The sequence below is a fragment of the Podarcis pityusensis genome (assembly GCF_964106645.2).
Source record: "Podarcis pityusensis genome assembly, chromosome: 5".
NCBI lineage: Eukaryota > Metazoa > Chordata > Lepidosauria > Squamata > Lacertidae > Podarcis > Podarcis pityusensis.
In genome coordinates this window covers 95,824,948-95,847,845 of record NC_138032.1, presented here as the reverse complement: position 1 = coordinate 95,847,845, position 22,898 = coordinate 95,824,948, and the positions used below count along the sequence as shown (strand labels likewise).

At 45.0% G+C, this 22,898-nt stretch overlaps 1 protein-coding gene across 2 annotated transcripts; it reads right to left on the bottom strand.

Annotated features, from left to right (window-relative positions):
• Positions 1-1,483: 1,483 nt before the first annotated feature.
• LOC308477239 (uncharacterized protein) lies at positions 1,484-22,230 on the bottom strand. 2 transcript variants are annotated; one of them, XM_081005738.1, is made up of 6 exons: positions 21,914-22,223; positions 21,770-21,817; positions 8,643-8,785; positions 6,160-6,261; positions 3,762-3,876; positions 1,484-2,000 (listed from the first exon to the last, which is right to left on the bottom strand). In XM_081005738.1, exons 1-6 carry the CDS (start codon positions 22,187-22,189, stop codon positions 1,899-1,901), a joined length of 786 nt encoding a protein of 261 aa, XP_080861864.1. In that variant the 5' UTR covers positions 22,190-22,223; the 3' UTR covers positions 1,484-1,898. The 2 variants fall into 2 exon arrangements, with proteins under 2 accessions (XP_080861864.1, XP_080861865.1); XM_081005739.1 differs by lacking the exon at positions 21,770-21,817 and having other exon boundaries at positions 21,914-22,230.
• Positions 22,231-22,898: the final 668 nt, after the last annotated feature.

Below are 22,898 nucleotides of genomic sequence, written 5' to 3'. Positions count from 1 at the left end.
CTCTTGATGTGTGTAAACATTAACTACAATAAAGCTCAGAGGAGGCCTCTGTATACTTTAGCATAAGGGTGTGGCATGATGTCAGCTCAATGTTCAAATTCCTGTTTTGAAGCTAATTCTTGTTTTTGAAGCAAGAGTGTGTCCTACAAAGAAACACCGATTCTTTGCTTTTAGAATCTGATTGCTAAAAAGGGCCTTGCAAGAGCCCCAGCAGCAGCAAACTGGTGGAGGAGGCCTGAAAGGTGTCTTCTAAAAGTTCTGTGTCTTTTTGAACGTTTTCCTGGCAAACTTTTGTCAGTGTTGTCATTATTGTCATTCAATTCCCATCATCCAAGTGCTGGTGCATAGGTAGCCAAAACCCACTTATAAGAGATTGGTATTTGCAGAGTTGGGGAAGCCGTGAGGTGGCAGAAATATAAAACACAAAATAAAAAAAACCCTTTTAGGGGGGCAAGGCTCAGGGAAGACTGATGATCCCTGCAGCCTAAGATGGCCTAAGGATGCCAGCCCCAGCTCCTGCATCTTTTAAGTGGGGCTTGGAGATTCATTTCTTTTCCATAGCTTTCAATGTGAAATCATAAATAGTGGCTGTTTGTTGAGTTATGACCAAGTTTTCTTAATGTCTCTTTTAATTTTCTTGTAATTAATTACATGTTAAAGTTTTTTATCAGTCAAATTTATATTAAAAAAAACCATAGTAAGCCACTTTATAATCCACAAATTCCTTAAGTACATAATCTTTCTGAACTACAAGCTTTCTGTCTACCCATGTTAATTTATGTGTTTCCTATCTTCCTCCAAGGAGCTTAAGGGAAAACATACAGGTTTTTAGGTATTTAATTTTTAGGAATTTTCTTGTCAAACATGCAAGCCCCCTCTGGAGTCTGAACTGGTAAATATAGCTCACTGGAACATACTATTGTGTTAACACCAGCATTTTCAAGTTTTGTCCTGATAAACTTTATTGAATACAGGTGGCGACCAGAGCCCCTGCGCACATTGGCCGAGCACACACAAGCCCACCCTGCCCCCATTCCATTCTCAGAGTCCACTATATCTTATGACCAGCATTAGAAAGTAAACCCCACTCCACCCCCACTAATTTATGCCTGTACTTCTTCAAGCAGAGGACCAAACCTCATGAGGACCTTCAGAGGCTTCATGCAACCACAGACAATGGTACACTGTAAGAAATCGGTATGTATGCCATTAAGACATTGTCAAAAGCTACCAGCCAAAAGAGCTCAAGAGTGTTAGCAACTTCAGATGCCAATTCTACCATATATCCATATAAAGCTTGAAAGAATGACACTAGGGAGAAAAGAACCAACTGTAAATGGGCGTAATACTAATATCAGCAGTCTGTGGCAAAGCAGTCTCTGATGTACGTGGATGAAAGTAGAGGAGAGAGATGGCTGGATCCGTAAATGGGATGTGTGCAGAATGGATCACGCTCAAACATACGTCGAAGGAAATAATGTAATTAGATTTGGAACATCAGTTTTATTTTTCAAGTCTTTTAAGATCTACAATTTTCATTAGATATTTTACAGTGCAAGTGTTAAAAAGGATGGCCAGCATACCCTTCTGTCAACTTTCCAAATTCCCTTTTACAAAACAAAAAACCCCTCTCTTTTAGTATAAAAGACAGACTTGAATCACTTGAACATACGTATTTCAAAACAAGCAATTTAGGTAGTTATCCAGCAACAACCCCATATCAATATTTATTTTAAAAGTATGAAAACAGCAGTGACCCAGCACTAGCCTACATTTTAAATAGAAAAAAGTTATCCACAGCCAACTTCTTAAAAAACAAACAAAGCAAATGCCACCTCCTGGGTGAGTTGAAGATTGGTCAGAGTCCAGCAGTGACCTTCAATTGGCAACTCTTGCGACTAATCCTGCAGTCCGTAAGTGACCAGACCCCACATCAAAATAGCAAGCAGCACGGCTGGCCACCATTTCTGGCACACGCAGTTCAGAGGGACCCAAAGAATCTGTTTAGGAAAAGAATAAACAAACTGATTAAATACCACAAGAATTAGAGAATGAGAGCAGGGAAAAAATCACCTGCGGTAGTTCCAGGGTGGCTGACCTGCAGCCCTGGTTTTGTACTCCAGTTCCCCTCAGCCTCATAACAAAGGCATTTTTGTATAAGAAGGCTTCCCCAGAAGTGTGTCCCAGTCATTTACAAAATATTAATTGCACAACTATAGGAATGCTTTTATGGCTTGCAGGAATGCTTTGAATGCTTTTTTGAATCTGCTTGTTTTGCACGTTATCTTCTCAACACTGTGCACGGCTTTGATTTCCTCAGGCTGTGGAGTGGTTTATCAATTTGTAAAATAAATGATGGGAGTTGGACTCCAGCAACGTGGGCATCATGTACTTCCTCAGCTGCACCAGTCCAGAATTCAGGAGCAGCAAAATGTTTGTTCTTCACATCTTGGGATTCTCTCCCACATGAAAAGCTCCCTGTTTGCGCAATGCTAGTGCTGCTTTAAAAAAAAAAAATCATACGAAATGCCTTTGTTAGGACCAACCAATCTACCAAGTGTAGTTTTGATGGAAGCGTTCCCAAGCTTAATTGAAAGGTAAAGCCTTTGCTCTTCTTCACTGCTGGGGGCAAGGGCACAAAGTGAAGAGTGAGGAAATTCTCAGGGACAATTCACACCCTGGCCAGCACCTTTTTAATCTTCTACCCTCAGGCAGGAGATATATAAGTATAATCAGTCGTAACAACAGGCTAAAAAACAGTTTCTATCTGTGGGCTGTTAGGCTGCTGAACGGAAAATAATATAGTGCAACTGACTTTCGGGGTTGGTGTGTGTGCGACAAGCACACAGAGTGCAATGAGATTGAGTGTTTGGGGGGGGGGGAGGCTCGGTTAACTTCATTGTACACAGGTTGTACATTGACAAGAAAGGTATTATTATGATGATGATGGTCTTAGGCAGTGCTGCGATGGACATCACCCATAACCCCTTCAAGAACCACTCCTAGCTTCACAAATAAGAGTTTAAATTTTCTAAAAAGGTAAATATAGAAAGCCTACAATCATCATTATTTTTTGCTCCCTTGGAAATTTAGGGAAAGCGGAGGAGGAAAAGAGTAATTAGTTAATGCAGGATCTGCCAGCACAAAGCATAACACATTAGGTTGGATTTTGTACCCATCGAAGCTGATGTGAAAAGTTAGCCATGACTTAAGTCCCGTTGATTTTAATGAGAATTTGAGTGCAAGATTGTACCCCTATCTGGGAGGAGATCTCATTGAACTCAGTGGGGCTTACTTCTCAGTAAGCATATCAGAACAGACTGCCTCTCTGGATCCAACCCCTAAATCCTGTTTTGCACTAATTTGGGGGTTACAGGGAAGCACACTTTTTTCTGGCATTCACTGGCAACGGTCTATGCATTTATATGGAGGTCATCCTGATTTGCTATTACTGTAATAGTTCTCAAGGAAACACAAGCAAAATTGGGCAGGAACCTAATAGCAGTATAAGCCACAAACCTTTATAGTTCAGTTCTATGAAAACCATCAGGCCAAAGCACAAAAGTGGGCTGAACTGCATGCTGACAATGCAATTCTATTTAACTTGGGAGTGAGCTCCATTGAACTAAATGGAGTTCAGCTTACAAGGAGACAAGCATAGGACTGCACTTCAAGATTCCAAATTCCCTTTTACTACCTTTTTTTCTTCTTTCCAGCCCCTCAGTCGAAAAATTGCAAATGCAAAATAATATGCAATTTACCCAGTTAGAGTCAAGAATCTTCTTTCTCCAGCCACTGTTCAAAAAACTCCCAAAGGCTTTCATAATACTTCTAAAATTACTCCAGATACAAGTGTGAAAAACGTTGGCTGCTATCCTATTGAGAAACAAAATAGTTGGGAGAATTAGAATTTAGTTTAAAATTAAACAGGCATTATGGAAATGAATCCTGAGCTCCAAATCAAGTATTAAATGCTTCTAATCAACAAGCAGGGACGCGGGTGGCGCTGTGGGTTAAACCACAGAGCCTAGGATCCCTTTTCCAGGTTGGTATTATTAGCCATTGAAAAGAGAATTGCACATTAAATGCAAAGTTACATTTAATGTCACATATAGTTTGGCCATAGATATGCAGCATAGACAATACAAATATCCACATATAAATCCACAGTTTCTTACAAGTCAAACCTGTGCCAAATGTGAGCACATGGATGATTCAGCTTTGCAGACAATCAAACAAAAATCGGCGGCCAAGAATTGTAGTTGTCTACGATGTCTATAAGCCACCTGGTGGCTTCAATGTGAATGTAACAGCAGCGCTTCGTCACATGAAAAGGACTCTACTCCAGCATCCTGATCTCGCAAAGGCCAACCAGATGCCTGTTAGAAGCCTATCTAGAAGCAGGACTCTCCCCTTCGTGACACACACGGCCTCCGATTCTGCAGGCGTCATAGTTATAATGACAAGCAGCCATTCATAGCTTTATCTTCCATGAATTTCTTCAGTTACCTTTTAAAGCCATCCTAGCTTCTGGAGGGCTCGCCGATCAGAAGATTGGCGGTTCAGATCCCCACAATGGGGTGAGCGCCCGTTGCTCGGTCCCAGCTCCTGCCAACCTAGCAGTTCGAAAGCACCTCAAAGTGCAAGTAGATAAATAGGTACCACTCCGGCGGGAAGGTAAACGGTGTTTCTGTGCGCTGCTCTGGTTCACCAGAAGCGGCTTAGTCATGTTGGCCACATGACAGGAAGCTGTCTGTGGACAAACGCCGGCTCCCTTGGCCAGTAAAGCGAGATGAGTGCGCAACCCTAGAGTCGTCCGCGACTGGACTTAATGGTCAGAGGTACCTTTACCTAGCTTCTGGTAACAAATTCCATAGATTAACAATGCTCTGCACAAAGAAATACTCCCTTTTTGTGTGCCCTTAATTTTTCAACATTCAGTTTTATTGGACAAACCTAGGTCTAGTATTAGGAGGGAGGGATAAAAACTATAATCACTTTCTCCACACCAGAGATGCATAATGTTCTTTGATGTCCTCCCTTTACTCCTTGACCTTTTTGGAAGCTTAAGAGCCCCACCACTGTAGCATTTGCTCCTAGGGGAGTTGCCCCAGTACCTTCATCTGCTTGGTAACCCTTTTATGCACCTTTTCCAGTTCTACAACATCCTTTTTGAGGTGCAACAACCAGAACTGCTTTCAAGCCACATACAGTTATATAAAAACATTGCGATATTGGTAGTTTTATTTTCAAACTCTTTTCTAATTATCCCTTACATGGCATCCACATTTTTCACAGCAGATGCACACTGGATCAAGCATGGGCAAACTCGGCCCTCCAGATGTTTTGGGACTACAACTTCCATCTTCCCTAGCTAACAGGACCAGTGGTCAGGGATGATGGGAATTGTAGTCCCAAAACATCTGGAGGGCCGAGTTTGCCTATGCCTGCACTGGATCAACATTTTCACTGTGATCCACCAGAATCCAAAGATCACTTTCCTGCTCAGTCACCTCCAGCATCAGACCCCGCTAGTATTTTTTGCCTCAATGTGCACTAATTTACACTTGCTTACACGGAATCACACTTGCCATTTTAATACTTAGTTTGCAGAGATCCCTCTGAAGTTTCTCTCAATTCATTTAGTTTTTACAGCCCTAAACAACTGGGTATTATAAGCAAACTGCAGATCATTTATGAACAAGTTAAAAGCACATTAAATAATGGGGATGACAGGAACTCACAGAATAATAATTTGTTCTGCACCCTGGTCAAGTGGCCAACTGCAATCCTGCAAACAAGTGGGCACCTCGGCACCATGAGGACTCTTCTAGGCACTGAGGCAAAGGGGCAATTTATTCCCTTCTGAGGGAATAAAGGTGGTAGGATGGAACATAACACTTGCAATTTCAGGCTGGGTAGCTTACTTTTTATGTTCCTCTACATTTAAAGATGAAACACACAATGCAAATAAAAAGTAGCAGCACTTACAAAGAAAGTTTATTGCCTTGTCCACGCCTTGCCATGTGCATTTTCTACTTGCAGAGAGGTTTTGTTTGTTTGTTTGTTTGTACGAACTGGTGAGCATTTAAAAAGCACTTGCTATTGAAAAGGCATTTCAGAATTAGAATACAGAAAACCCCCCTAGGCAGACCTTACCCCTTTGCAAGATGAAGCAGTGAATCCTCCCGTTTCCCAGTGTACATCCGGTTACACTCATCTCCTATCATTGCAAGCTGATGTCCAACTTGGGTTGCAGCCCTGGAAATGTTGAACACACATGAAGATGATCCTTCATTACAGATCTGTCCCAATGCTGAACAAATTAACAGGCAAACAGACAACTTAACTGATAAATGACTGAACATAGATAATGCATAAGCAGCTTGTGGTTACCCTCTCAAAAATGATATAAGGGAGTTGAAAAAGAATTAAAATGGTCAAGAGGTTGGAGCAGCTTCCCTATGAGGAACAGCTAAATGTTGGGACTTTATAGTTTTTTTAAAAAAGGAACAGCGATGGGAGACATATAATTAACTGATGGAACTCATTACCATCTGATGGGGTGATGGCCGCTAGCTTAGATGGCTTTAAGTGGCTATACTCACTATATGAAATGTTCACATGCTCTGGTTACTGCTTGGAATTGAATGCTAGATCAAATGGACTTTTGACCTGATCAAGCAAGGCAGTTCTTGAGATTCTTAAGTATCTACAAAGGAGCAATTTTTCAAAATAATAATAGTAAATAAATAAATGTGTTTTTTAAATCTCTAGGTGGCTGCGATTCTTCCACCCCCTGAAGTCCAATAAGCCACCATTAGGCTATTCTACGTATGGGCAACTCCCCACTTAGGCAGGGGTTATGTTCCAGCCACCCCCCATGCATAATAATAATAATTTTTTATTTATACCCTGTCCATCTGGCTCCCAGCCACTCTGGGAGGCTTCCAACAGAATTTTAAAATACAATAGTATATTAAACATTAAAAGCTTCCCTAAACAAGGCTGGCTTCAAATGTCTTCTAAAAGTCTGGTAGTTGTTTTTCTCTTTGACATCTGGTGGGAGGGCGTTCCACAGGGACGTGAAATGTGTGTAACTGGGGAGCTCTGTTTTCTGCCCCCCCCCCCCACTTTTGTTTGGAAGGGTGATCTAAGGGGCAAGAGAGGCCCCCTTCCTTCCCTCCTTGCCCGCAATCTCGCCAGGAAGAGCAGGGGAGCCACGCAGCAGAGCCTCCGGCCAGGAGCGGCTTACCACCCATCCGCTGTTGAGCAGAGAGCTCCCGCGTGCCATTTTGGAAGCGGCAGCTCTTGTAAAGCATTCTAAATCTTCTCTTTATCTTGAACATTCTCCTTCATCTGGTAGATATAGAAGGGATTCTTCCCAGGGGAGCTGCTACCCCTCAGAGCACTGTGACCCCAGAGAGGCTGGAGAAGCCGCACAGTGGGGGGGGGGGGGTGGCAGTGTGCAAGCCAACGCCAGAGTCCTAAACTACAGAAAAAATCATCTTTGGCTTCTGGGGAACAAGCCACGAGGACTCTCCAGCTCTCTGCTGCCATTTCCAGATTTGAATAGATTTATTTATCGGGATGGGTGGGTGGGTGCCTGTATTTATTTAGAGGGTTTACATATCCTCCCTTTCAGCTACATGGTCCCCAAGATACCAAAGTATCCTACAGCCAAATGTGTGACTATCTGCTCAACAGCTGAAGTTTGGCTGGAATTGGGTCATGCAACAGGACAATGATCCCAAGCACACCAGCAAATCTACAACAGAATGGCTGACAAAGAAAAGAATCAAGGGGTTGCAATGGCCCAGTCAAAGTCCAGACCTCAACCCAATTGAAATGCTGCGCGGGACCTTAAAAGAGCGATGCATAAACAAATGCCAGCAAACTTCAATGAACTGAAGGTGCAATGCTGTAAAGAAGAATGGGCCAAAATTCTCCCAAAGTAACATGCACTGGATTCCACCGTTAGTCTTTAAGACAGGCTAGTAAATGACCACTTGCCCATGGCAAGAATTGCCTACGAGTACGTGAATCATGCAAGTTTTTTGTAAATTGGAGAACAGTGTTGCTTTCCTCTTTGTTCTGTTTCATGTGGGCAGATGGACTAAAAACATTTTGGGGAACTCAATTGCAAGGCTACATCTTTGGTGTGTCACAGGGTTTTGTAGTCTTTATATTCTTATGCCAAGGTGTGGTAAAATTTAACAGGCAGTCACTAGAAAAATAAGGGGCACATCTTTGAAATAAGTGTGTTTTGCTGTTGAGTTATTCCCAGCTTCCAAACAAAAATACAGTTTTAATGAGAGAGAGAGAGAGTTTTATGCACTGATCAGTAGGTTAAGTAGCTTTAAAAGACAAGGTATCTAGAGAACGCAGCGAAGATGACTTTGTCAGCTGCTCTTTGCAACAGCTGGGCTTCTTAAGAATGACTGTTATTTGTGACCTGGAGACGGGAAAGACTGCTAGATATTTCATGATGAGGTCTAGATAACGCAGATCATCATAAATGATAACACTGGATTTTCACTCTAGTTACTCATCTAACATGTATTGTAAGAACTGACCTCATACAAGCTTAAAAACCAAACAGTTGCCAGAAGGAAAAGCAGAGTGTTAATACCATGTGATACCTGATATTCATCTCCATTTGCTCTGCGATGTCTACAGATCTGTTGTGACTGTTCTCTTCTGCATTGACATTGTTGTGGCTGGAGAGAAGGAAGTGTCTGGAGTTTTGTCCCATTTGGGCCATGGCTTCTTCTAGCTGTAGAAGCTGTAATAAAATTAAACATAATCTTTTCATATTGGTTAACAATGCCTTCGGCACACAGCTACAGCTAAAACGAACAAACATTTTTGTCTGAATACAAGGCAGGTTATCTAGCATTTAAGGTTAGACTCTGCAGCAAAACCCAAAGAATGTGTTAATGATAGTGAAAATAAAAAAAATCCTTCCAGTAGCACCTTTAAGACCAACTAAGTTAGTTCTTGGTATGAGCTTTCGTGTGCAAGCACACTTCTTCAGATACACTGAAACAGAAGTTGCCAGATCCTTCTATATAGTGAGAAGGTGGGGAGGGGTATTACTCAGAAGGGTGGTGGGAATGGGAGATTGGCAGATAGCTGAGATGAGCCTGCTGACGACTCTTAACGACTGTAATAGGTCTTACAGGAAAAGGCAAGGGGTGAGAAGGTGAGAAATGGCTTAGTCATGTATAATGGGATAAGAATCCAATGTCTTTGTTCAAACCAGGTCTCTCCATGGTTTTAAGTTTGGTAATGAGTTGCAATTCAGCAGCTTCTCTTTCCAGTCTATTTCTGAAATTCCTTTGTAGTAAAACAGCTACTTTGAGATCTTGTATAGAATGTCCTGGGAGATTGAAGTGTTCTCCTACTGGTTTCTCTGTTTTGTGATTCTTGATGTCAGATTTATGTCCATTTATTCTTGATGTCAGATTTATGTCCATTTATTCTTGATGTCAGATTTATGTTCATTTATTTAATGATAGTGGTTAGTTTCTTTGGGCTGGATTCAACTAACTACTTGTGCTCATGGGAGCCAGAGTGAGTCCTACTAGTGAATGGTGCTCCCCTCCCCTTTCCTACCCCTGCACCTTCCCCAAGTTGGCTGGGGGGCTTGGAAGAACCCCACAAACAGTGGATGGGGCGGTCGCTCCATCAGACCAAGCAAAAATACCTGCACTTGCAGAGCGATCTCCTTAGCGCTATTGTTAATTCCACCCATTAACTGCATATTTCAGTTTTGCAAAACGAATAATCTTTTCAGGCATCCTTAGCCGTTGCTTGGCAGTTACCATTGACAGAGTGAGCGTTCTGTGGGTCTCTGGTAAGACAGTTTGCTTGTCGCTTTAACTGTTTTGCCAGGCGTACACCTCTTCTTTTCCAGAGGCTAAATTCAGCCCCCTTCTCGACACTTTGTCTTTTCGTTGCTAAAGCTTTTTGTTGACAGAATGGCTGACCTGAATAACACCCTATACGAGGAACCATTTGAGATGCATCTGTGCTGTTGGCAACGCAAAACCAACAGGTCGTTCATATCACGCAGCTGAAATCAGCTTGAAGACATCTGCTGCAACAAGCTTGCTCTTAAATATATCCAAAGAACCACCCAAATTCCAGTGGCAACCCAGAATAAACTGGTAAACTGAGCTCTGGACTTCAAGAGTGCATCCGTGCTACAGCATCTGCTTATCTGTGTCTAGCTAGTTCCTCAGTCTGAGCAATCTGCTCTAGTTTGAAGACACTGCCCAGCTGGCATCTTCACCTCTGCTTGACTTGATGACAATTGTGTCCTTTGGCTCCACTGCTTCTTGTCTGTTGCAGCAGACTAAGGGAGAGGAGGTCCGAATCTTCTTGGGATCAGCCTCAGTGATCAAATTCTTCTATTTTCGAAGGCCAGGGTAAAAAGGTGCATCTTCAGCAACCTATGGAAGCTAGATGCTTGCCATCACCATTAAGGCCTCCTCACAAGCCACCCGCATCGAATCTCTGGGACACTGGGTCACAGAGCGGTGGCATATTTTATCGTTTCTGATATCAAGTTAGACTTTAACTTAGGCCTCTAATTTTCTACAAGGCAAAGAGCCATTTTTGCAGCCTTGTTCCCATGGCACATTGGCTCCTACTTTGCAATGTGGTCAAAAAGCTCAGCTCAAAACAATGAGCTCCACTCCACTGCACTCCAGCTTTGTTAGACACTAGTTTGCTTATAGCAGCAAACCAACTTTTGGTTTGTTTCCTCCCAGACATGCTAAAGAAAGGAAAGGGGAAGCAGCAGGCAGCTCTATGTTGCTCATTCACATTATATCACTTCAAACTATGGTTTAACATGTTCTGCAAAACGGGCCAGTTAGAGTGTTGGCCTAGCATCTGAGAGACCAGGGTTCAAATTCACTCACCCATTCTCCCATGCCATTCCTTTTCATAGTGATTTTTTATAATCCCCTTAAGTGTGTTATTTATTTATTTATGATGTGCAGGTGAGAATATTCTGAGACTCTTGCGGGAACATTTTAAAAACGTGTTTAAAACAAGAGCAGAAATGTCTGTATTTGTACAAAGCCAAAACTGTTTTCTGAAAAGGACTGAGAATAAGCCCACGTGCCTAAGAAATCAGACATGCAAACAAGTCATACAACATCAGGGCAAAACTGCAAAGCGCAACATATGCCAGCTCACACCTGTTATGGTAATATAACCCTCCCTTTGGCTAATAAACCAACACAGATATTTGCTTACGCAGTCCAGAATTCAGCTGCAAGTTAGCATGCGGTTTTCCAGCCAACTTGTTTAAAATGATAAAGCAAGGATCAAAGATGCAGATTTATGATTCCAAGGTGGCCAGGTGGCCCGGTTTAAATGAATGCTGATAGCATGGAAGATAAATGCTTTATTTGCTTCTGGAATTAAGTCAAACCGTGTCCCCCCCCCCTGCATTTTTGGAAGGAGGCCTAAACTGGTGCCCCATGATCAATGAGGGTGGAACAGTTTAGCATGCAGAAAAGTGACGCAGCTCGGTGGCTCTGTGTAATCGAGACAGCCCCCAGTTCTGATCTCACCTCAGCCGGCGACTGAAAAAGAGGACCTTAGAAACACCACTATTCTCTCAGCTGCAAGAAGCAGCTAATAAAGCTGCTCAAATATATTGGGTGGCTGTAAGAACTATGGAGATAATATATGTGACGGGCTTCAAGCACTTTAAATGCATATATCATATCAGTATATGATATATGATCAGTAGGTTTGGTAACAGTAAAGCTATAGGACAAGAACTAATACTGGCCATGTTGCAGGCCCAGCCTCTCGTGGAACCAAGCCAGGCATGTCGGAAAAACGACTTGCATGCTTGAAAATGGATTAATTCTTCTCTTACTAAAGACACCCTGCACAGTGAGAGCTCCCTAAGTCCAGGCTCATCGAGCACAACTGAATTCCACTTGTCTACATTACTTTACAGATAACTGTCTGGTGAGATCACTTCTGTATCTGGTGGATGCTATCAAAATATTCAGCACATATTCTGTTCCGAAATTGCTATGACTTGACAATTGTTCTGAAAAACTGGCTTCTTGCTGGTTCACGATGCCATGCTATTACCCTAAGCCCCCTTAAGGAACAGGAGATCTTCCAGAGGAGCAGTGCTGTTCACAGCGAAGGAAGCAGAACAGGGACCCACTGAGAGAATCAACTGGAAGATGTCCCCTTGCAGCAGAAGCATGGTACAGTCTGCCTTGACCCAAGGATACAGCAGCACTATGAGAGAGTATCTTGGAAGGAAACAGAACCAAGGGTGAAGAAAGGCATAATCTAGAGCATTCTTCACATGCACTGTGGTAAAAGCTTAACTTCCTCACCGTATCTAAATCTGCATGACGGATGTATACACCAGAAAATCAAAGGCAGGGCACTTTCCCTTTTTTTTAGTTTGGAGTGCCACAGATAAGTGTACCCACTTACATTGTCATCACTAGCATTGTTTTCAAAGGGGCTTCAGAGCTGCTCTGGAGGAGGGAGCTATGGGTTCAGAAGCATCAATTAACAGGCATATTCCACAGGTAGTCCTATACAAGCTTGGAAGCCTGAACTGTTTATATTTAAGAACTTTCCTCCAATGCTCTTGCTCAAAAAAGGGAACTCCCAGAAGGGGATTCCCCACTGCAGACCCCTACACCACACACACCCAGACACACACCGAAAATCTTCTCCTGAGGGTTGGGAGAACCTGATGAAGGTAGCTTTGCTCTCACAACCCTCCCCATGCAATTACCTCTCCTTCTGCAGCTTGCCCATGCCACATGGCAGACCTCTTCCTGAAAGTCTTGTGCAGCGGAGAGGAGTAGGAGAAAATTCCCCTTGTGTAAACATCATCGAAGGACTGCCGCATTGGATATTGACTGACTTATTTATGGGGCATGCTTTTTGTACTAAAATGGTCCCTCCTCCCAGATTTGCAACGTAGAAATGCATGACATAAGAGGAAAGAGGAAGAGGAGGGAAGGAGCAAGCTCAACTTACAGTTCTTATTGCACAGTTAGTTAGGTTCCGGTTGCCTTGTGCTTGATAAAGAGCAGCCCCTCCCTAGAAGCACTCCCCAGCCCTACCCACATCCATCAGATCCAGGAGTAGAGCTGGTGACAACATACAATCCAAAGGACATTCCTTCACTCCAGACAGGTGACTTGATGGCAGTCAGAGACCAACTTAAGTTTCCTAGCATCCCAGAGTCATTTCTTTTTTCCAAAAAGGCATAGCTTGCGAGTCATTGCAGAAGGCAACTCACTCCTCCAAAACTAGGTACATCTGAATCCCAAAACAGATGCTGAATCCTGCAGAGACTGGGGTGCTTTGTGTCCTCATGTCCTGGAGGTGGGAAGATGGCTTGCTTTGGATGGGATTGCTCTCCCCTGGAAGGAGCAGGTCCACAGTCTGGGACTGCGCCTGGATTCATCACTGTTGCTGGAGGCTCAGTTAGCCTCAGTGGCTAGGAATGCCTAATCCCTGCTCCGGATGGTTTGCCAGCTATGGCCCCGTTGGGCAGCAATGGCTTGGCCACTGCATCCCATGTTCTGCTAACTTCCAGAAGGGATGGACTGCAATGCGCTTCACATGGGGCTGCCCTGCAAGACGACTCAGCAATTTCAATTCCTCCAAATTTTATTTGTTTATTAAATTTATATGCCGCCCTTCATTCAAGGGCAGTTTACAGTACAGTCGTACCTCGGCTTCCGAATGCCTTGGGAGTCGAACGTTCTAGCTTCCAAACGATCACAAACCGGAGACGAGTGTTCTGGTTTTCGAATGTTCTTTTCAAAGCTGAAAGTCTGAGGGGGCTTCCGATTGGATGCAGGAGCTTCCTGCAGCCAATCAGAAGCCGCACTTTGGAAGTCGAATGTTTCAGAAGTCGAACGGACTTCTGGAACGGATTCTGTTCAACTTCCGAGGTACGACTGTTTTAAAATAACAAAAATACACAAGAACAAATGAAACATTCACCCCCACCCCCACACAAGCAGGAAGCCAGCACAGAAAAGGCCTGTTTGTTCTCATGTTGCCACCCTTCCCACAGAGGTGCGTCAGCTTTTGGAGAAAGCTGAAGATGCACCTGCTCACCCTGGCTTTTGACACTTCAGGTGCATATTTTTAGGACCCACCTTATTTTTGTGGTTTTCAGTTGTGTTAAACTGTTTTTTTATATTGTTAATTAATAATCCAACCTCTCATCCAGGTTTGTCTAGAACAAATAAAAATACAAACAGTGCTTAAGTTCACTGGCCTCCCCCCCCCCCGCAAAACCACACATACCTGAGCTATTAACTGACATTTAGCAAGTTTTAAGTAATGACAGAAAGGTATTTCCATTTTGCCCTTTTGACCGAGTGAGTATTATTTGGTCATGTGTCTTCACAAACCACAAATTTTAATGGGGAACAAACTTGAGTGGCTGTTTGCATATGTGGTCCAGGGCATATGCTGCCGTTCCAAAAACATGATACCATCACCCGTTTAGCAAATACAACCCCATTTCATTTCAGAAGGATGCCTTTTTTGAATAAATGCGGTGGGAAATGTATGGAGCTTCATGTTAAAAGCACATAACACTTGCTCCACATTTCTAAGCAATCACTGTGTTAGTGCCGCACCAACCACTCTTGAAACTCCATGGCTGCTGAAAACATGTTTGTCCAGGCAAGCCTACCCAGACATATGGAAGGCTGACATGGGCTTTAACCTAGTTTTCAGCTTGCCATTGATTTTAATTATTTTTAAATGCTTTAAATAGTTGCTTTTAATTGTTTTTCACTGTTAATGTTACTCTATTCTGTTTGCATGCCACTTTGTGAGACTTTATTACAATGAAGCAGTATATAAATCTTGTGAGATTAAACATAATTAAATATTCCAAAGATTATTACTCTTTAGGTACTTTCTGTACAACAGCAAAACCATAAAATCTCAGATGGGGGGGGGGGACATGATCTTCTCCCCCACCCCCAGTTAGCTCCCTAAAGGGTCACAAACAGTAATTGTCTCATCCCTCCCTTGTGCCATTTCCTGTGACAAATCAACCTCAGTGACCTTGAAACACTGTTTATATTTAAAACAATTCCTAACACAGCTTGAATAACTCTCAGGCAGATTTTCTTCTGCAATGAACATTCATGCATTCCCTCAACTTTTTTATCTCATCCTTGCTCTGCAATACTACTCTGGCTGACATCGGAAATTGGTTCCTGCCTGCTTATTATGTGTAGTCCATTCCAACGCATATTTCATTCAGACGTTTCACTGTGCTATTTTGAAGTTCCATGGGACTGCAGCTTTAGGCTGCAATCCTGTGCACACTTGCCAGTAAATAAGCACCACTGAACTCAGCAGGACATCTGAATAGATGGCACAAGACTGCACTAACAGAGGGTTGCAATTGACATGTGAAGTGCCCCTCACTTCTGTCTACAGCAGGGGTCGGCAACTTAAGGCCAATGGGCCACAAGCGGCCCATGGGGGTCGTTTTACCGGCCCATAGACCCCCCTCCTGCAGCCAATGGGAAGCTGCACACGCCTCCTCTGCGCCGGAAGGGGTGCCGGAAATAGCGTTTGTGCATGAATGCGTGCACACTCTGGCCCACCACGCCGTCTGCAGGACCGGGAATCGGCCCAAACCACAAAAACTTTGCCGACCCCTGGTCTACAGCTTGGGCAGAAACTGCCTTCTTGACCTCTGGACCCCACTGTCGGTCTCACCTGCTTGGTCCACCGGAGCCTGACTTGGCATACAGAGGCAGTCCCTGACTCCCCGAGGGTCTGAGACCCACTACTCTTATGCATTTGTTGAATTGATACCCGCAGGTCTCAGGGTGGTTCACAGAATAAAATCAGAATATAAAACCACAAAATGCAGAATCAAAATAAAAAGCAACCCACATCAAATACACCCATTTGAAAAGGGCATAGGATGCGGCTGCGCATGGCTACCCCTTACTTGGTTTAGCTGGCCACTCCAAGCCGTTTCCCGGGATTGTGGCCGCTGTCGCCTGCTGGCATCTTCTAGGAGCCACGGGAGAGAGTTGAGTGCAGGGTGGGGACCAAAGGTGAATAAACTATCCCTGAAGGAGCATGGCGTGTCCCCCACCAGAGGTACTACCCCTCCTCTAACACCCCATACACCCCAAGAGGGGTTCTTACACTGCCTCAAGGCACTATTTAGAGGGGAGGGAGGACCCTGCCCCCATATTTCCCATCCTGAATGCTACGCAGCATCCATATTTCCAGATATCTCATTGGTTTTACACACAGTGTAAAGCATATTCTTATAAACAATTACACTGGCCTGTGTAACAGGCACGCATGCTGAAATGCACAAATTCTTGCATTCAGAAAGAAAGTTGCATGACCTGACATGGGAGGAGAAACGAAGGCAAGTGAAACAAGGAGTATGAAACCACCTGTTATTTGCAAGGCTGGTCTAATCTATTTACTGAGCTTCACTAAGAGTGACTTCCACCTAACTATGGTGAAGTGCTATTTACTCTTAAGTCACGTGAATATATTCATTTTTATTTCCTGGTTGACTAACACTGGAAGCAAGTAAACATATTTCCCTCAGCAGAAAACATTTTCAGATTGGGACCAACCAACTTCTGTATTTTCTGGAACTATTCTATTCGATAGGGAGGGGGCCAAAGACAAGCTCAGCGATAGAGTGTGTTGCTTACGGAAGGTCCCAGATTCCAACTGGTGAGATCTCTGGCAGCAGAAAAGGATCTCTTCCTGAGACCTTACAAATTACCGTATTTTGCGCCCCATAGGACGCACTGGCCCATAGCACGCACCTAGTTTTTTGAGGGGGAAATAAAGAAAAAAACATTATTTCCCCCTTAGGTGTGGGGCTGGAAGAACCAGGTCGGGGAACAGCGGGAAGGCGCGCTCTGCCTCCCCGCTGTCCCCCGAGCTTGTGGGGCTGCCGATGCGGAGAAGCGCTGCTTTCCCCACCGCCAGCCTCCAAACCAGGTCGGGGAACAGCGGGAAGGCGCGCTCCGCCTCCCCGCTGTCTCCCGAACTTGTGGGGCTGGCGATGGGGAGAAGTGCGCTGAGCCCGGGACTGCAGGCAGCTCTGCACAGCCATCGGGAGCCGGCGCGACTTCGCGCCCGGCTCCTGATGGCTGCACAGAGCTGCGCTCAGCCCAGGACTGCAGGCAGCTCTTTGCGCCCGGCTCCTGATGGCTGCGCAGAGCTGCGCTGAGCCCGGGACTACAGGCAGCTCTGTGCAACCCTCAGGAGACCGGCGCAAAGTGGTTGCGCAGAGCTTCCTGAAGCCTGCATTCGCCCCATAGGACGCACACACATTTCCCCTTCATTTTTGGAGGGGGAAAAGTGCGTCCTATAGGGCGAAAAATACGGTATACCTTTGAAGCCCATTTCCCCCTTCAAAGAATGCTGGACACTGTAGTTTGTCAAGAGTTGCTGGGAATTGTATCTAGGAAGGGTTAACTACAGCAATCAGAATTCTCTGAGGGCCTTTAAATGTGCTTTAAAGGTACCGTGTGTACACAGCCTAGATGGACCAACTGCCCTACTCAGGATGAGACAACTCTTTATAAACTTCTACGCCTTCTTAGAAGTTCTGAGAAGATGTGCTACAACACTTAAGACAGACCTAATACTTCAGAGTAGGCGGTCTCTTATGCAGAGAGTTTTTGACAATAACTTTCATTTCCATGATTTCCCCCCTATTTCATAAATGCAATGACTAAGTCTCACTAAATGAGCACTACTAACAGCGCCTCGGTCTTATCTGGATTGAGCTTCAGTTTGTTGGCTCTCATCCATTCCATTACTGAGGCAAGACACTGGTCCAGCACTTCCACTGTCTCACTTGCATATGTAAAGGAGAAATAGAGCTGAGTGCCATCACAATATTCCTGGCAATGTACTTCAAAACTGTGGATGACCCCACTCAGTAATTTCATGTAGATGTTAAACAGCACGAGGGATAAAACTGAACCCTGAGGACCCCCACATTGAAGGCTCCACGGGGCTGAAAAACACTCCCTTAAGAATCACCTTCTGGGAACGACCATCCCACTGCAAAGTGGAGCTACTGATCCCTAACTTAGAGAGCCACTCCAGAACGATACCATGGTTGATGGTATCAAAAGCCACTAAAAGGAATTAATAAGGACCCATTTCCCCTGTCTCTCTCCTCACAGAGTAATCATACAGGGTAATTATACAGGGTGACCAAAACAGTTTCTATGCCAAAACCAAGCCTAAACCCTGATTGAAATGGATCTAGAAAATCAGTTTCCTCCAAGAGCGCATGGATCTGGTCAGCAGTGGAGGAAGCCTCTTGGGCACCTGGGGCGGCGGGGGCAGGGCGGGGTGCCCATAGGGACGGCATGGAGCATGGGGCGCCCTTAGGGAGGGACGGGACGCGTGGGGCCTCAGCCGCCCTACAGCTGGGGGGGCAGCGGGCGGACAGCGCAGAGCCTGTGGGTGCCGAGACACGTGGCTCGTGCACGCTGCAGGCCCCGCAGTGTGCCACCCGCCATTTTGTCACACACCCACCCCGTCAGGGTGGCACCTGGGGCAGACCGCACCCCCCTTCTTACGTCCCTGGATCTGGTCCACAACCACCCACTCAAGTACATTGTCCAAGAAGGGGAGCCTGGCAACTGTCCGGGAGTTAGATTTTCCGAATCCAGGGATGGTTTCTTGAGGAGTAGTTTTAGCACGGCCTCCTTCAAGCACCCCCCCCCCCCCATTTCAAGGAGGCATAATTTCCCTTACAAATGCTTAAGTCTGACTCCTATTTGTTCTTTCAGTAACTTGATGTTTCTGCTTTGATGCTGGCGCAAATACTGATTATACTTTATAATCAAATGTCATGCCCTAATTAACAGGTTGGGTTTGTTCTTTTTATTTCTGTTATCTCCGTTCTCAACTTGTTAAATGTGTCTCGTCTTCCGTTCTTTCTCATTCCAACTGCACATGTGCTTCACTGTTTCACTCCAGTTCCTAATCAGATGAAACAGGTGGTTGTGTATGAAGCCTCATGCTATAATGAAAACAGAAGCCCCGGTCGGTTCAGCCCCAAAGTCCATCTAAGGCAAGCATAGCATTGCTAACAGTGGCAACTTAGATGCCTTCCCTGCAGAAACTCATAGGCACAGGAACACAGGTTAGCTAGCTCCTATGTACCAGGTTATGTCATTGGTCCATTGAGCTCCGTATTGTCTACACCAGGAACCTCTGAACCTTTGGGGTCTGGGGGCATAGCAAAATACCCACTCCACGCAAGAAAAACTGGCAATGCTTACTACTCCTCGCCCCCCCCAAAAGTCTCAATTTTGAAAAATCAGGAAGGGCAGGGAAACTTGATGGACACCAAAGGGTCTGTGACAGGGGCTTTCCAGGATTTCAGACCCCGTGATCTTCAAATACAGTCTTCCCTCAAACTATACAGGAAGGCAACATCCCTTCCGCATTGATTGTCCCCAGAATACCAACCATGGTGATTCACGTGACATAGAACTTTGGGTCTGGGGCTTCCTCTGGAGTATTCAGCAATGGGGAATTACTTAGGAGTGTTCTGAAAAATTGGAATTGAGCCACACATTTCAGTCGCAATTTAACTCTTAGGAACCTGCCGGGGAGTCTTGTGCACCTCCTCCCTCCACTGCACACAGAAGAAATGCCTCCCTAAATCATGTTCCAAGTAGCCCAGCCTTGCTTATCCTGAAAGTAACCAGAGAGAAGGTTGGATGTTTGCAGCCAATCATGAAGACAACATGCAACCTTGTCATTGTCTCCAGTATCTGGTGGTAGCCTATGGAGGTTTCATTCATGGCCTGCCAATCACTGCTAAGAAATCCATCCTTCACTAGTATTGTCTGATCCACTGGTCTTCAATTGGTGGATCAAGGCCCACTAGTGCATTGTGGCCTGATCCGAGATGGGTTGCAACAGGGAAAATACCACCATGCAAAGAAGATTTAAGAAATGGGTCCCTAAATGCATGTTTGGGTTAAAAGTGGGTCCTGGGCCTGAAAAGGTTGAAGATACCTGGTCTAATCCTTCTAAAATGTCATTTAAGCTAGTGGCCATAATCACATCTGTAGAAGTATCTCCCACTTTAGGTATTGTTTTGTACATGTGTTGTACATGGACTAGAAGTTGGCAGGAGAAGAATTGCAGAAGCGTCAGACCGCCTCTCAATCTTGCTAACTGCCCTGTCCCAAGATGAGAGCATTCTGAAGGGAAGTGCTTTAAGAACTGCTGCTTTAAGAATTCATCTTGAGAAGGAGATATTGCAATCTGCACTTTGCATTCTGAAAAGGGCCTGAAGATGTGCACACTCTACCCTCAAAACACACTCGTCATTTCCCTCAAATAATTCTCTGCACAGTAAATTATCCCTCACAGAGTTGCCAGTTTCAGCAACCCTTCACAAACTACAGTGCCCAAAATTATTTGGGGGAAAGAATGTGCTTTGAATGTACTTTAAAGGTCGAGTGTGTACAAAGCCTATATCTATATGATTCTGCGTAAGGATAATGCTGCACTGGCCATGGAAGAGTTTGCCTGCGTTTTTTAAGCTTTCAAAATTTAGAGATGCTGCAAACTGAAAGTTCATCTTAATATGCTGATTTGCTTAGTTCCCAATCTTCTTTACATTAAAAGAGAAGGGTTTGCTTCTGGAAAACCTGCTACCCTGGTTTTCTTTTCACAACAGCAAAACACAAACTGCTAGCTGAAATATGAACAAATACGTTGTTGTCAGACTCTAAGACAAAAGCAGACCAAAATAAGAAGAAGAGCAGGTGAAACTGCAGGCGGTTTCACTATTAGAGGGAGTCAACATGCAGCCTTCTCACAAGAGTATTCTTCTTCCTGTTTTTCATCCAACAAGTGCAAGTGCAATCCAGGAAACAAGAACAGGGCCTGCACGCCACAATTTACCTCCAGGGCAGACTATCGTGTTTGGCTATTCTCTCTAGGCCAAATGGCGTCTGACTGGAGCCGAGCAAAGCTCCTCCACAGCCAGGGAGAGACTGTTTGCCTTTGAAGCATGTAACATTTGTAGAACTATCACACTAACAAACAAGCCTTAGGGGTTGAATTGTATTGTTAATTGTATACATTTTGATCTATCTGATCTTATTATTTATACGTAAATTTGAATATTAACCAAGAAAAGGCATTTTGCTTTAATGGCACCTGGCACAGCAGACCTGAGTGTGCAAGAGGCATTCCCTCCTTTCCTGAGGAAGAAAGAAGAATTCCTCTTCTAAGATGGCACCTGCCAGCAATGTTGTCGTTGTTTTAGAAAGAATCACCATCTTTTACAAACTCTGCCCGCCAATTAATCAGGATGCCCTCTTAGTTGAAAAAGATGAAATAATTCACCTTAGTTGAGTCCTTACTGCAGGCCTCAAACATTATTTAGGAGATATGATATATTAGGGATGAACAGTTCTACGCAGCCTGAATTTGTTTTTTGTTTAATTAAGTGGTGACCTTTCTGTGTAACATTAAATAAAGTTACGCTCCGAGGAAGCTCTGAGTTGGAGCCCAAACTGAGCAGGTTAATCCAGTTTAGGTGTTCAGTTAATCCATCTGAACTATTACCACTGCTGATCCCCTTTGCAGACCATTCCTAGGAAATGCAATCATTTCCTGCAGAGGACCCCGGGATCGAAGCAGAAGAGGGATCTGCCCCGAGTCTTGTTCAGCCTACCTCGCTTTCCCCTCGCGCACCTTTCCTCCAGCCGAAGCGACAGCTGCCCTGCAGACGGACGAGAAGAGACGTGAGAAAAGGATCGAGGCCATGGCGGGCGGGAGCAGCGGGGAAAGGAAGAAAGCGCCCAAAGGGCTCACTTACCGCAGCGTCACTTGCGCGCACTGGATCCTCCGCTCCAGCCCAGGCGCTTCCCCACCTCCTCGGCCCCGGAGAGCCGCCCTGCCCGGCCTCCCGGGGGCGGAGGGAAGCTCTCCCGTCCCGCCCAGCCTCGGCTCCGGAGGCTCGTGGAAAGCCAAGAGGCGCCGCCAAGTGCCCCGAAGTTGGGTCTCCCGGGAGCGGAGCAAGAAACTTGCCACGCGCCATGCCTTGCCCTCCAAAACAGAGGACGCCACATAAAGGGGGGGGGAAGACCCTCATTAACTACAAACCCCGAAATATGGGGGGGGGGCCTCCAAACCGGTGCCAAAGTTTTGCCGGCGCTTGCAGCGTGAACCCCACGTTTTGCAGCAGCCGCTCCCAAACTGAGTAGCTGATGCATCAAACCCTGTTAACACGCGGAAATCCAACACTGGGAGTAGATCCCAAATCTCGGAGTTCATAGTTTGTGAGGCTGGAAAAATGAAAAGAAAAGAAGGGGGATGTGTGTACACTGCAGAAGAAAGGTATTCAGAGTCAGATGGTTGAAAATAGGGGGGGGGGGTTGGGGGGGGAGGGTTCTCTCCAACCCCTTCATTCCAGTACTGTAGCTTGGTTTTCTGTTAAGTAGCCTTAACGAACTACCATTCCCAGGATTACTGTTAGCCATCCTTAAACTGCAGTTCCCAGGATTGTTTTAAGTACTCTTAACAAACTACAGTTCCCAGGGGGCACCATTTTCTGGTTTGCCTCAGGCAGCAAAATGTCTTGGGCAGGCTCCATCTCCAACATTTCAGACAAAACTAAGAGACGGGGGGCACCAATCAGTGTTTTAGGGGTTGATGTGGTACCTTCTCAAGCTATATGGTGGGCTCTCATCCATGTTAGGCCAACAGAAGTAACAAAGACGTAACACCGAGCCAATGCCTTCATTTCGACGATCCCCAGGTGGCTGATGCGCAGAGCCTCGAGGATACGTTGGCGGAGTCTT

Coding starts and splice junctions, on each gene's coding strand:
- LOC308477239 (XM_081005738.1), bottom strand. CDS start 22,189: ATGAGGGTCTTCCCCCCCCCTTTATGTGGCGTCCTCTGTTTTGGAGGG. Junction 21,818..21,913: donor TGCGCGCAAGTGACGCTGCG/GTAAGTGAGCCC, acceptor GTCCGTCTGCAG/GGCAGCTGTCGCTTCGGCTG. Junction 6,262..8,642: donor CAAATGGAGATGAATATCAG/GTATCACATGGT, acceptor CAACATTTCCAG/GGCTGCAACCCAAGTTGGAC.